Source organism: Panthera uncia, chromosome B4 (assembly GCF_023721935.1).
Source record: "Panthera uncia isolate 11264 chromosome B4, Puncia_PCG_1.0, whole genome shotgun sequence".
Lineage (NCBI taxonomy): Eukaryota > Metazoa > Chordata > Mammalia > Carnivora > Felidae > Panthera > Panthera uncia.
In genome coordinates, this window is record NC_064809.1 from 85,818,922 (window position 1) to 85,834,049 (window position 15,128).

Genomic DNA, 15,128 nt, shown 5'->3' on the forward strand with positions numbered 1-15,128 from the left:
AACAAAGAAAATTGTGTATTGTATGTATATAGAGGGGTAGGGGTGTGAGTGTGGAAAACAACTGAGAAGTGGGCAAAAAACATGGGTAGTAATTGCCATCAGTTCAAATTACTGGTTAATACAGCCAAGAAAAATTTTTTTGGAACATTGACCTCAGTCTCAACCTTTGTACTAACTTAGTAAAATAACTCAGGTGTGATGAAGTTTTGAGTATAGCATTCAGACTGACAAATCAAAATTACTTGCTATTAAAAAATGTTAATATATTCAAATATTTTCCCTAGAAACATTTTATTAAACATTTTATTTTATTTAAAAATTATTTTACAGGTCATTTTGTCAGTCCTATGATATGAAACAGCATTCTACCAAGGTTTTTCGTGATATTGTAAATGCCCTGGGATCTTTTATCCAGTCATTGTTTCTTGTCCCTCCTACTGGAAATCCTGCTACAACAAACCAAGCTGGTAAAGGCTAATTCATATTTTGTTTTTTATATTCTGCCACGATTTACAATATGCACTATTCTGAGAGGGTATTTCATGGAAATTTTGTGAATAGAGAAATTTGAATTACCTAAATGTGTTGATAGTAAAGACTTTCACTTAAAGAATATTCAATCTCGGGGCACCTGGGTGGCTCAGCTGGTTAAGTGCCCAACTTTGGCTCAGGTCATGATCTCATGGTTTGTGGGTTTGAGCCCTGCATTGGGCTGTGTGCTGACAGTTGAGAGCCTGGAACCTGCTTGGGATTCTGTGTCTCTCTCTAACCCTCTCCCACTCATGCTCTGTCTCTCTCAAAAATAAAATAAACATAAGAAAAAGTTTAAAAAAAAGGAATATTCAGTCTTATTGAGGCAATTGTGTTTCTTTTCTTTTTTTTTTTTAAGCTTATTCATTTATTTTGGGGGGTGGGGGATAGAGAGAGTCAGAATCAGGCTGTGCATCATCAGCACAGAACCCGGCATGGGGCTTAAAGTCATGAACCAGAGATCACACCCGGAGCCAAAACCAAGAGTCGGATGCTTAACCAACTGAGCCACGCACGCACCGTATTTCTTTCTTTCTTTTTTTTTAATGTTTATTTATTTATTATGAGAGAGAGAGAGAGAGCATGTGCATCAACAGGGGAGGGGCAGAGAGGGAGAGAGAGAATCCTAGGCATGCTCCATGCTGTCAACCCAGAGCCCAACTTGGGGTTCGATTCCACAAACCGTGAGATCATTACTTGAGCCGAAATCAAGAGTTGGACACTTAACTGGCTGAGCCATTCAGGAGCCCTGTGTTTAGTTCTTTCCAGAATATGTTTCTTTCTCTGGTATACTTTCAGTTTCTCTAATCACATAAGAATAAGACTTTAGATGTTTATCTTCATTTTAAAAGAGTCTTCATTTTGTGCCTCTCTTTAAAAAGAGTCTGGGTGCACCTGGGTGGCTCAGTCGGTTAAGTGGCCGACTTGGGCTCAGGTCATGATCTCGCGGTCCGTGAGTTCAAGCCCCGCGTCAGGCTCTGTGCTGACAGCTCAGCCTGGAGCCTGTTTCAGATTCTGTGTCTCCCTTCTCTGACCCTCCCCTGTTCATGCTCTGTCTCTCCCTGTCTCAAAAATAAATAAAACGTTTAAAAAAAAAAAAATTAAAAATAAATAAATAAATAAATAAATAAATAAATAAATAAATAGTCTGGTTCACCATCTTAGGAGGTCTGTTAGTCTTTCTTTTAACGAAATGGGTGAACTTGATTTAAGCTTGTTTGGAAATCAGTATACAACTTCTAGTTTCTCTTTGCCTTCTTTATCTTCTACTTTTTACTATCTGATTAATGGTTCTTTTAATTCATTATTTTCACCTATGGTGAAAAGTGGTCTAACAGAAAGTATATTGTAAAGTTTGTCAATAGTTTTACTAATTAGTACTTTTTTTTTTATAAAAAGGGAAATGGTGGGGTATCTGGGTGCTCAGGCAGTTAAGTGTCTGACTCTTGATTTCAGCTCAGGTCATGAGAGCCTGTGTTGAGCTCCATGCTGGGTGTGGAGCCGGCTTAAGATTCTCTCTCTTTCTCCCTCTGCCCTTATTCCCTGCTCGTGCTCTCTCTCTCTAAAAAATAAAAAAGGAAATGGTGTTCTGGGAAGACAGAGAGACTCTGTAATAGCCATAATAGGATTGATAAACTTCATTTATTTGTGCAGTATCCATTCCTGTAGAACAAATTAAAAAAAAATTTTTTTAGAACAGGAGTTGGGGAGAGTGGCAGAGAGAGAGAGAGAGAGAGAGAGAGAGAGAGAGAGAGAGATTGAATCTTAAGTAGGCTCCAGACTCAGCATGGAGCCTGATTCCAGGTTCGATCCCATGACCCTGGGATCATGACTGAACCAAAATCAAGAGTTGGATGCTCAACTAACTGAGCCACCCAGGTGCCCCTAGAACAAATTTTTTTTTTTTAATTGAACAGATATTTTAATATCATTGATTTGTAATTAAGTAGTAAATTGGTATCTTTGTTTTCTTCTCCTTATCTAATAGGAAATAATAACTCAGGGGGCCCTGTCTCAACACCAGCTAACTCAGGAATGTTGGGGATTGGTGGAGGTGTTACTTTGCTACCAGCATTTGAATATAGAGGAACTTGGATACCTATTCTGACTATAACAGTACAAGGCAGTGCAAAAGCCACCTAGTAAGTAGTAGTAGCCTTATTTTATGATTGTTGTTGGGGATATTTTATCATAAAATGTTTCTCTCTGCATTATATTTTGAATTTAAGCCTACTAATACAGTTTAGAACTAATTTTTTTGGCCATATTTTGAGATTTTTACTAAGGATTGGATTTTGTTTGTTTTCTTTTGTCTATTTGTAGACCTGTTAATAGCATTATAAAACAAAATGTGATTTTTCTACCTGAGGACCGAGTCATCTGTTTTATATGGCTTTTTGATTTAAGTATGTGACTTGATTTCAGACCCTTTGGACTTAGGTCTTCTAATACTGACTTTACCAGCAGCAAATTCTTTAATTTTAAAAATCTCAGTTTCTTCACCTATAAAATGGGAGTAGTGATATATTTACCTTTCAGGATTCTCTAGGTAATAAAAGTTATTTTAACTGTTTAGCTAATTCCATTGTTAGGGTTTAACATACAGTACTTTTAGTTTAATTAATTTGAAGTGTTTAATGGATACCATATATGTTATTTGTATTATCATTAGTTATTTCAGTTTAACAAATATATAGTCGGCAGTGTATTGTTTATTTTTCTTAAGTCGAAGTGAACTGCTATGCTCCAGAGATAAAGCAGTTAACACCACATAGGTTTAATGCTGCAGCTGTTGTGAAGCAGTTAATTCATACATTTTTGAATGCTTAGTATGTATAATTAAAATACTATTCCGATGACAGTAAATCAAAACTTAAGATTTGAAGCAGAGTCTCTGACTAGTTTGTTGGTTTGTTTGGTTATTTATTTATTTATTCATTCATTAAAATTTGAGCATAGGGGCACCTGGGTGGCTCAGCCAGTTAAGCGTCCGACTTTAGCTCAGTTCATGATCTCATGGTTTGTGAGTTCAAACCCGGTGTCAGGCTCTGTGCTGACAGCTCAGAGCCTGGAGCTTGCTTCAGCTTTTGTCTCTCTCTCTCTCTCTCCCTCCCCTGCTCACACTGTCTCTCTCTCTCTCTCTCTCTCTCTCTCTCTCTCAAGAATAAATAAACATTTTAAAAAAATGTGAGTATAGTACACGTTACATTAGTTTCAGGTGTACAATATAATACAGTGATTTGACAAGTTTATGCATTATGTTGTGTTCATCACAAGTGTAGCTGCCATCTGACTCCTTACATCACTGTGACAATATCATTGACTCTATTCTTTATGCTTTGCCTTTTATTCTTGTCACTTATTCATTCCGTGACTAGAAGAACTGGAAGCCTGTGTCTCCCACACCCCTTTACTCATTTGCCCAACCTCCTTTTCTCTGACTAGTTTAAATGATAAATTTATATGGTGTGTCAGTCTACATTGTATGATCATGATATTTTGCTGTGCAGCTTTATTTTGCCTAAAAGTGTAAAAGCATGGAGTCATAGAGGACTGAAATATTTAACTAAAATTCATTGTTATTTTTAGTCATTTAAAAGATAATGTTACCTAGTCTCATATAAGCTTTTGCTTGCTATAAAGGCTAGTGGTGCAAGTATACTAGAGAATCAAATTTAAAAGAATCATATTTCTAGCACTGAAGGAGACAGTAATCTGATTCATTCACTTCCCCACCTCATTTTATAAGTTGAAAAAACCCCAACATCGAACTAAATTGCTGCCCTTATGGAACTTATGTATTAGTGAGTGAGATAGTCAATAAAGGCTCAAATAAACATGTAATATCACCTTGCCAGTGGTTAATTCTTTGAAGAAAAGACAAGTTAAGGGGATAGAGAGTGACCAAGGTGAAGATGGGGACAGAAATGATCTCTGAGGATAGAAGATTGAACAGATACATAACTAAAGGGAGAGAGTGAGTGCTTGAGGAAGAAAAATCAAAACAAATGACAAAAGAGTAATTACTTGGCAAAGTTGTAAGAATTGCTTTTTCATTAATAAAATGGAAGTCAGAAACCAATGGTCTAATTTTTCTTTCTTTTCTTTTTTTCTTTCTTTCTTTCTTTCTTTCTTTCTTTCTTTCTTTCTTTCTTTCTTTCTTTCTTTCTTTCTTTCCTTATCTCAAGAGGCAGCATAAGTAGGGGAGAGGCAGAGAAAAAGGGGAGAGAGAGAATCCCAAGCAGGCTCTATGGTGCCAGCGCAGAGCCTGATGCCGGGCTCGAGCCCACAAAGCCGTGAGATCATGATCTGAGCTGAAACCAAGAGTTGGCCGCTTATCCAACCAAGCCACCCAGGGGCCCCTGAAACCAATTGTTTAATTTATTCTTTTTGTTTTAAAAGAACAGCAAATAGTTTTTTTTAAGTTTATTTATTGAGAGAGAGAGAGAAAAAATCCCAAGCAGGCTCTGCACTGTCAGAGTGGAGGCTGACGCAGGGCTCAAACCCATGAACCATGAGATCATGACCTGACCTCAGATGCTCCACCAGCTGAGCCACCAAGGAGCCCCAGGGCCAATTGTTTGTTGATAATTTAGTCCTTGTCAGTTAAGAGAGTTGATTTTAACTAGTTCTGCTACTAAATACTGTCATTTCGAGTATAGCACATTATTTCACTTGAAGACAGAGCTAGGACTAAATCTCTAAAGGAACATGTAAATAGGTTTTTTTAGTGCTATAAACACTGAGATTACTCACCTCTGAAATCAAAAATAGCTAAAAAAATATTGGGTGCTCTTTACATGAATTAGCATGTTGTCATTGAAGCTTCCCTGTTGAATTGGCATCTTTTATTCATTCATTTGTTTTGAGATTCAGTATAAAGTTATTTTTACTATTTTCTTTGAAGGTAAAAATGGAAATCTTGATTGTGTATTCTGTTCATGTATTGACTTTTTTAAGTATGTAATCGTTTGAAAACTTAAGTGATGTACAGACAGAAGTAGTTTTGTTTTTTTAAATTTTTTTAATGTTTATTTATTTTTGAGAGAGAGAGAGACAGAGCATGAGCAGGGGAGGGGCAGAGAGAGAGGGGGACACAGAATCTGAAGCAGGCTCCAGGCTCTGAGCTATCAGCACAGAGCCTGATGTGGGGCTCGAACTCACGAACCATGAGATTGTGACCTGAGCTGAAGTCGGACGCTTAACTGACTGAGCCACCCAGGTGCCCTCAGAAGTAGTTTTGACCTAAGTATTGTTGACATATTCTTTCAGATTAAATACACTGTGGTTTCTTTCAAAGTTGGGCTTGTGACAGTTTTGCAAGTTTACCTAAATTTAAAAATACTTAAATAAACGAGTTACATTTTATCTAAAACTGGAATTTATGTAGTGATTCTAATAAAGTAGCCCTGAAATATTGAGGTAAGAAAGTGTAGGCCATGTTATAGGCTGTGGTATAAATAAACATAAATCACCTTTTTTCTCCTAACTATTCTGGCACTTAAAGTCTTTACCGTAGAATTTGGGGATTGGAGTTTTGGATATTTAGGATTATATTATCTGTTTTAGATGCATTTTCACAGTAGATCATTTGTTCTTTGAAAGTAGAGATTTGTCTGAAAAAAACAATTAGTGCTGATAGGCTTAATGTGTGGCTTTATACAGTTGAATCCAGAAAATTTACCCTTGCTGTTTGAGCTTAGATCTCTTGATCAAGAATGTATTTATATTTTTATTGAATACCTAAATTTTAAAATACTCAGAGCCGGCAAATGCTAGGGCCTAAATTGATAGACTTTAGAATCAGACTTGGGTTAAGAACTGCTGATTGGTAGCGGTGTCACCATAGTCCTTGGTTTCATCATCTGTGTCTTTTAGGGGTTTTGTGTGGAGTTTAAACAAGACAAAATGCACCAAAAAAATACCTTAAAGTCCCGGGCCAAGAGTAATTGCACAACAAATGATAGCTATTTACTTTGAGTTTTGCATTTATTTATAAATTACCTACCTCCAGTCTTGATTATGATTCAGGGACTTTTAGGATTTGAAGTAGGAAATCTCTTTTATTAACTTTAATTTTTTTAAATAATTTTTTCAAGTTTATTTATTTATTTTGAGAGAAACAGAGAGACCACAAGCCAGGGAGGGGCGGGGGGAGGGGAGGGAGGGAGAGAGAGGGACAGAGAGAGGGAGAGAATATGAGAATCCCAAGCAGGCTCTGTAAAGTCAGCGCAGAGCTCGATGTGGGGCTCGAACTCATCAAACCATGAGATCATGACCTGAGCCAAAATCAGGAGTCAGATGCTTAACTGACTGAGCCACCCAGGCACCCCTTTTATTAACTTTTTTTATTGTAATCTTTAGTGATTTCAATTGTATAGATGTAATTCACAAACCTAAAATTTAGTCTTAGTGTATAATTTATGGTTTCATTGTATTCAAAAGCTATATACAACAGTAACTACCATTTAATTCCAGAACTTTTTCATCACCCCAGAAAGAAACCCCTTACCCATTATCAGTCATTGCTCAGTCTCCCTTTCCCCACCCCCTAGCAACCATGAATCTACCTTGCGTCTCTACTGATTTGCCTATTCTGGATATTTCATATAAAAGTAATCGTACAATAAATATTCTTTTGTTCAGGCTTTCACTTAGCATGTTTTGAAGGTTCATCCATGTTGTAGGATATATCACTATTTCACTTCTTTTTGTGGGTAAATAATTCTGATTTATGGATGTACTGCATTTTGTTTATCCATCATTTGATGGGCATTTGGGTTGTTTCCACTTTTTGGCTTTTAGAGATAATGCTGCTGTAAGCATTTGTGTGTAACTTTTTTGCTTAGACATATGTTTTCATTTTTCTTGGATATATACCTAGGAGTAGAATTGCTGGGTCATGTAGTTGTGGATGTTTAACTTTTGAAGAACTGCCAAACTATTTTCCCAAGAGACTGTACCATTTTACATTCCCACCAACAGTATATGAGGGTTCAGATTTCTCTACATTCTGAGCAATGCTTATTACTATCTTTTGATTATTGTCATAGTCTTTTGATCATAGCCATCCTAGTGGATATTAAATGTTATCTTACCATATTTCAACTTGCATTTCTCTAAAAACTGATGACTTTGAGTTTCTTATTCATGTGTTTATTGGCCATTTATATATCATCTTGGGAGAAATGTCTTTTCAGATCCTTTGCTCCTTTTTATTTATTTTTTATTATTATTTAGCTATAAGTGTTATATATTCTTTAGTCCCCTATTAGATATATGATTTGCTATTCTGTGGATTGCCTTTCATTTTCTTAACAGTATCCTTTGAAGGACAATATTTTTTAATTTTGATGAATTCAATTTATTTTTTCTTCTGTTGCTTGTGCTTTTGGCATCATATCTAACAAATCAGTACTTAATGTGAGGTTGTGGAGATTTTTGCCCAGGTTTTCAACTAAGAGTTTTTAGTTTTAGCCCTTACATTTAGGTCGTTCATACATTTTGAGTTAATTTTTGTATATGGTGCAAGGTAGATCCACCATCATTCATTTACATATGAATATCCAGTTTTTCCAGTACCACCAGTTCTTTTTCCATTGATTTATCTTGACAGATTTCTGTTTTAAGGAACTTAAAACCATAACTCTTTATTTGCCATGATTTAAGACAAAAGATTTATCTTCCCTTTTGAAAGCTTTGTTTTAACTATGGGGTAGAAACTGCTCTAAAATATGACTTTGACATACTGAAGCTCTGAGTATTATTCTTACTCTGTTGACATATTGTATCTGAGATGATAGCTAAGCTGGATATCTCACAGTAATACTTTCTCGGTGTGAAAGTATCTTCCCGTTTAAAGGATTGATTTGATAGCACCTTACTTTGAAAGCACCTTAGTCAGATTTGAGTGGTTTTATAATCCATTTAGTCTTACACTATTTTGCATGTCTTTATTTTTCTAGTGCCAACATTTAATGAAAATATTGGCACATCTTGTGGGGAGAGGCAAAAAAGTAAGTTATTAAACTAATTAGTTATGGAAGTGGTCAGACCTTAATTTTTCTAATCAGTTTCTTAGAATACTGAGAAGGGAGCCCTCCTCTGAACAACACAAACTCAGTAATGTCCATTCACTTTTGCAGTTTGTTGCTCTTAATTTCTGTAGACTGCAAATTATGGAAGTCCTTTCATGTATTTTCATTATTGTGGCTTTTAATTAGTGTTCTGATTTTCTCATAATTTCAGCCTAGAGATGTTGGACAAAGTTGAGCCCCCAACTATACCAGAAGGTTATGCTATGTCTGTGGCATTCCACTGTTTGCTAGACCTTGTACGTGGAATCACTAGTATGATTGAAGGAGAGTTAGGAGAGGTGGAAACAGAATGTCAGACTACCACTGAAGCAGCTTCTTCACCAACACAGTCATCAGAACGGCAAGAATCACCGTCAACGTCAGACCAAATGGATAAGGAAATAGGTATATGTGATGTATTTTTAACTTTTATTTTGAAATAATTTGAAATTTACAGAAAAGTTGCACAGATACTAGAGTTCCCATATGTCCTTCACCCTGATTTCCCAGTTGTTAACAGTACCATATTTGTGTAATTGTATTTATATTTGTCACTATACTTTTTACCTTTTTAACTATTAGAGAATAAGTTGCAGACATGATGCCCAATTTCCCCTTAATACTTCAGTGTTTTCTAAAAAATAAGGACAGTTTCCTATATAACTATAGTACAGTCCCATCATAAATTTAGCATTAGCCCAGTATTATCTAATTTGAGACCTCATTCAAATTTTGCCAGTTGCCCCAATGATGTCTTTTTTTCTATTTCTTTTCCTTTTTCTTTTCCTTTTCCTTTTCCTTTTCGTTTGTGTTTTTGTTTTTGTTTTCTTTTTTTAGAGAGAGAGACAGACAGTGTGAGCCAGAGTGGGGCAGATAGAGGGAGAGAAAGAGATAATCCCAAGCAGGCTCTGCACTGTCAGCGTAGAGCCTCATGCGGGACTTGAACTCATGAACCATGAGATTATGACCCGAGCCAAAACCAAGAGTCAGAGGCTTAATCAGTTGAGCCCCCCAGGTGCCTCCCAATGAGGTCTTTTATGTTCTGGGATTACCTGTTGAATTTAGTTTCATGTTGCTATACTGTCCTTTAATCTAGAACATGTCCTTAGTTTTTTCTTGTTTTATATGACCTTGACCCTTTTGAAGGGTAGCTCAGTCAGTTTGGGTTTGTCTTTTGCTTCCTCATAATTAGATTCAATTTATTCATTTTTACCATAGAAATGTTGCTGCATTATACTTAGGGTATCAACATGTCAGGAGCATACAGTGTCAGCATGTCTCATTATTGGTAATGTTACCATTTGGTTAATATGTCTGGCTGGTTTCTTCAATGTAAGAATAATTATGAACTTTTTGTGGAGAAATATTTTGAGACTAATCTAAAATATAAAAGAGAGCTTTTCCTTCTCTCCCATTTATTTTTTTAAGATTTATTTATATTATTTTTTATATATTGGACATTATTCTTTTTCTGCCACCTCCCCCCTTCCTGCTATTCTTGCCCTGATGTTTTAATGGCAAATACAGTCCTAAAATTACAGAATGTTTTTTTCACTTCAAGCCTTACTACTACTTTTACAGTGATGATGGTTATCAGTTGCTTTGATTTTTTTTTCCCCCAGAATGGCAGAATGGAATTTTATTTTATTGAAGGGTTGCAATCTATGATTATCATTATTTGGTTTAACACTCAGATTGTTCCTGACATTGCCAGTGGGACCCCTTTCAAACTGGTCACTATGTCCTTTTGTCATTTTCTGACCTCTACCTTACTATCTGACACAACAAAATGTTCTAAACTCATCTTTGATTTTTCTTGCCAAGCCCAGGATTCAGTTATTTATCTAAGGAGCCCTAGCTTCTTTTAGTTTAGAATAGTATTTGGAAACTAACACATGGGCACTAGTGTGCTTTTTACTACTTGAAAAAGAAATGCACGCATACACATGCACACACAAGCATACATCTCTCTACATTTTAAAAATGCCTGTCTAAAAATGTCTGTGTAAATGAGGTTTCTCCAGTTCTGGTTTAATACCACAAGGTTTATTTTCAACTTTCCATGTTTGTAATTACCTTCTCCAACAGTGAAAACTTGGTCCCAGTTTATTCAGTGGATTCGCTTTATTTACTTGATTCCCAATGTGTGTGTGTGTGTGTGTGTGTCACCAATCTCCTGGCTGAACCAGCTGATCACTCTTAGCTGATCACAGAGGCTGAAAGATTGTCCCAATGAAGGGGAAGGGAAAAGGACCTGACATTACACACACACACACACACCAGTCAGTTAACTTTTTGAATTCTGAAACTCTGGTGTGGTTTTTAAGTTTTCATTGATTCAAATATATTTTAAATATTATAGATTTTAGTATTATAATTGAGTTGTTGATGGAATATATAATGTATCATCATATGACTAGGGAGGTTTTAGAATAGCATTTTGTCAAATACTATGTTATCATGAAGTATTGTGTGTTTTTGTCATTTAAGTCAGTAGAGCTGTTTGGGAAGAAATGGTGAATGCCTGCTGGTGTGGTTTACTTGCTGCTCTCTCTCTCCTTCTTGATGCCAGGTATTAAGTCTTTATAATTTTTATATTGCATGTGACAGTTAATAAGAAACAAACATTAAAATTGTTACTTCAATTTGTCTTAAGATTTATTTCTTAATATTAGTTTTTGGACATTATTCTTTTTCTGCCACCTCCCCCCTTCCTCCTATTCTTGCCCTGCTCCCCACCAGAGTAGTTGTCATAATGTTTTAACGGAAAATCCAGTCCTAAAATTACAGAATTTTTTTTTCACTTCAAGCCTTACTACTACTTTTACAGTGATGATGATTATCAGTAACTTTGATTTGTTTTCCAGAATGGCAGATTTTACTGATTTTAAAATGCTTGATATTTTAAGTTAACCATTTTCTTCACCATTTTCTTCAATAATGAAATATGTATTATATATTGCTTTCACCCAATTCAGATTTTCAGATATTATGTTGATTAGTTAAAGTTCCTTAAGTATATTTTGCTGTTATTTGTCTATAGATTTTCTTAAAACTCCACTGAATACCTAATTGCACATCATGTTTGCAGTATAATTAAACATAATCATATTAAATACAATACTTTATCTTTTCAGCACAGATGAAGCTGCCACTGAGAATATTTTAAAAGCTGAACTGACTATGGCTGCTCTTTGTGGAAGACTGGGCCTTGTAACTTCAAGAGACGCCTTTATAACTGCAATATGCAAAGGTTCCCTGCCCCCCCATTATGCTCTTACTGTGCTGAATACCACCACCGCAGCCACACTTTCCAACAAATGTAAGACTTCAGCTTACTCGGAGTTTTTTTTCATCTAGTGATGTGACATTATGTAGAGAAAATATTATAGAAATTCCTAGTTCAAGCCTACCTGTTTTACTCTCTGACTATGACCTCTGCGAGAAGTCTGCAGACTTCTCTGGGTCTGCGACCCAGAGCTTAAATTTTTTCCATCTCTTTAAAACAATGGGGGTGCAGGGAGTATAATACCAATTTTCAACAGTAATAGTGAGGATAAAAGAAAATAAATCTCCAGGGTGCCTGGGTGGCTCAGATGGTTAAACATCAAATTTCGGCTCATGTTGTGATCTCATGGCTTGTGAGTTCGAGCTCAGCATCGGGATCTGAGCTGACAGCTCAGAGCCTGGGGCCGGTTTTGGATTCAGTGTCTCCATCTCTCTCTGCCCCTTCCCCACTCATGCTTTGACTGTCTGTCTCTCTCAAAAATAAATAAACATTAAAAAAATTTTTTAAAAGAAAATAAATCTGGAAGTCTGTTGTAAACTATATCATACTGTTGAAATGGTGGTTTGGGGTGCCTGGCTGGCTCAGTCAGTGAAACGTGCAACTCTTGATCTTGAGGTCATGAGTTTGAGCCCCACATTGGGTCTAGAGATTACTTAAAATAAATAAATAAACTTAAAAAAAATAAAAAAAAGTAGTGGTGTTTTTTTGTTTGTTTTTGTTTTTATTTTTTTCAACGAACTAGTAGAACAGTAATGCTGCTTTTAACGTTCAGATATTTTTTTTCTTGTTCAATACTTTGAAAACACTCAAGTTTGTTACATGTAATAAAAATATATTTCAAGATGGTATTTAGTTTTCAGACTGAAGATGTGAGATTTGACATCTAACTTTAACTATAAAAGTTTACTGGGAATATATGTTAAAATACTCAATGTGTCCTAATTCTATTTTGCTTGTGAAAAAGTATACCTAAGTTTTATAATTTTAAAAAGTTATCTAGAAAATTACTTAAAATTTGCTTAAATTATATTGGTTTTTATACCTCCTGAATTTCAAAAATGTTTGCATATAGATAGGTAACTGCGTAAGTGTCATAGTTGAACTTAGTTGAATCAGATTAATGTTTTAAAATACAACATTACTTTGAATAATGTGAAAAGTATATCTTAATTATTTAAGCTTTCCTTTGTGTTCTAGCATATTCCATTCAGGGCCAAAGTGTTATGATGATAAGTCCATCAAGTGAATCTCACCAGCAAGTTGTGGCAGTTGGTCAACCTCTGGCAGTCCAGCCTCAAGGAACAGTAATGGTGAAGGACTTTTCTTACCTTAGTTACCAATTAACTACCCAGCAAAATTATTATACCTTTCTTTTTTTATTTTTTAAATCCAAGTGAGTTAACATGTAGTGTAATAATGGTTTCAAGAATAGAATTTAGTGATTTATCACTTACATATAACACCTAGTGCTCATCCCAACAAGAGCCCTCCTTAATGCCCATCACCCCTTTAGTCCATTCCCCCCATCCAACACCTCTCCAGCAACCCTCAGTTTGTTCTATACTTAAGAGTCTCTTATGGTTTGCCTTCATCTCTATTTTTATCTTATTTTTCATTCCCTACCCCTATATTTTTCTTTTTTGTTTCTTAAATTCTACATGAGTGAAATCATATGGTATTTGTCTTTCTCTGTCTGACTTATTTCACTTAGTACAGTATACTCTTGTTCTATCCATGTTGTTGCAAATGGCAAGATTTCATTCTTTTTTGATTGCTGGGTAATATTCATTGTATGTATATACCACATCTTTAAAAAAAATTTTTTTTTAATGTTTATTTATTTTTGAGAGAGATAGAGAGACCGAGTGCAAGCAGGGGAGGGGCAGAGAGAGAGGGAGACACAGAATCCGAAGCAGGCTCCAGGCTCTGAGCTGTTGAGAGAGGCTCGAACTCACAAACTGAGAGATCATTACCTGAGCTGAAATCGGATGCTTAACCGACTGAGCCACTCATGTGCCCCTATATATACCACGTCTTCTTTATCCATTCATCAGTTAATGGACATTTGAGCCCTTTCCATACTTTGACTATTGTTGATAGTGTTGTGGTAAACATTGGGGTGCATGTGCCCCTTCAAATCAGCATTTTTGTATCCTTTGGATAAATAGCTAGTATGCAATTGTTGGATTGTATGGTAGCTCTATTTTTAATTTTTTTGAGAAATCTCCGTACTGTTTTCCAGAGTGGCTGCACCAGTTTGCATTCCCACCAGAAGTGCAAAAGTGTTCCCTTTTCTCCTCAACCTTGCCAACACCTGTTGTTCATTTTAGCCATTCTGACAGATGTGAGGTGGTATCTCGTTATGGTTTTGATTTGTATTTCTTTGATGATGAGTGATGTTGAACATTGTTTCATGTGTCTGTAAGCCATCTGGATGTCTTCCTTGGAAAAGTGTCTGTTCATGTCTTCTGCCCATTTCTTCACCGGATTATTGGTGTTTTGGATTTTTAGTTTGATAAGTTCTTTATAGATTTTGGATACTAACCCTTTATCTGATATGTCATTTGGAAATATCTTCTCCCATTCCATTGGTTGCCTTTTAGATTTGTTGACTGTTTCCTTCGCTGTGCAGACTTTTTATCTTGATGAGGTCCCAACAGATCTTTTTTGATTTTGTTTCCCTTGCTTCCAGTGACATGTCTAGTAAGGAATTGCTGTGGCCGAGGTCAAAGAGGTTGTTGCCTGTTTTCTCCTCTAGGATTTTTATGGTTTCCTGTCTTAAATTCAGGTCTTTCATCCGTTTGAGTTTATTTTTGTGTATGGTGTAAGAAAGCAGTCCAGATTCATTCTTCTGGATGTCACTGATCAGTTTTCCCTATACCATTTGCTGAGGAGACTTTTTTTTCCATTGCATTTTCTTTCTTGCTTTGTCAAAGATTACATGGCCATACATCTGTGGGTCCATTTCTGGATTCTCTATTCTGTTCCAATGGTGTATGTGTATGTGTCTGTTTTCGTGTACCATACTCTCTTGATGACTACAGCTTTTTAATACATCTTGAAGTTCGGGATTGTGATGCCTCCAGCTTTGGTTTTCTTTTTCAAGATTGCTTTGGCTATTTGGGGTCTTTTGCTTCCATACAAATTTTAGGATTGTTTGTTCTAGCTCTGTGAAGAATGCTGGTGTTATTTTGGTAGGGATTGCATTAAATGTGTAGATTGCTATGGGTATT

The 15,128-nt window shown here is 35.9% G+C and overlaps 1 protein-coding gene across 3 annotated transcripts in view; it reads left to right on the forward strand.

Annotated features, from left to right (window-relative positions):
* The window catches only part of MON2 (MON2 homolog, regulator of endosome-to-Golgi trafficking), a 117,349-nt gene that overhangs the window by 45,075 nt on the left and 57,146 nt on the right, over positions 1-15,128 (forward strand). For all 3 annotated transcript variants that reach the window (XM_049625887.1, XM_049625888.1, XM_049625889.1), the window contains exons 10-15: positions 331-467; positions 2,519-2,672; positions 8,779-9,011; positions 11,097-11,178; positions 11,744-11,928; positions 13,093-13,205. In XM_049625887.1, the coding sequence (XP_049481844.1) occupies positions 331-467; positions 2,519-2,672; positions 8,779-9,011; positions 11,097-11,178; positions 11,744-11,928; positions 13,093-13,205 (904 nt within the window). The remainder of the gene's footprint in view (positions 1-330; positions 468-2,518; positions 2,673-8,778; positions 9,012-11,096; positions 11,179-11,743; positions 11,929-13,092; positions 13,206-15,128) is intronic.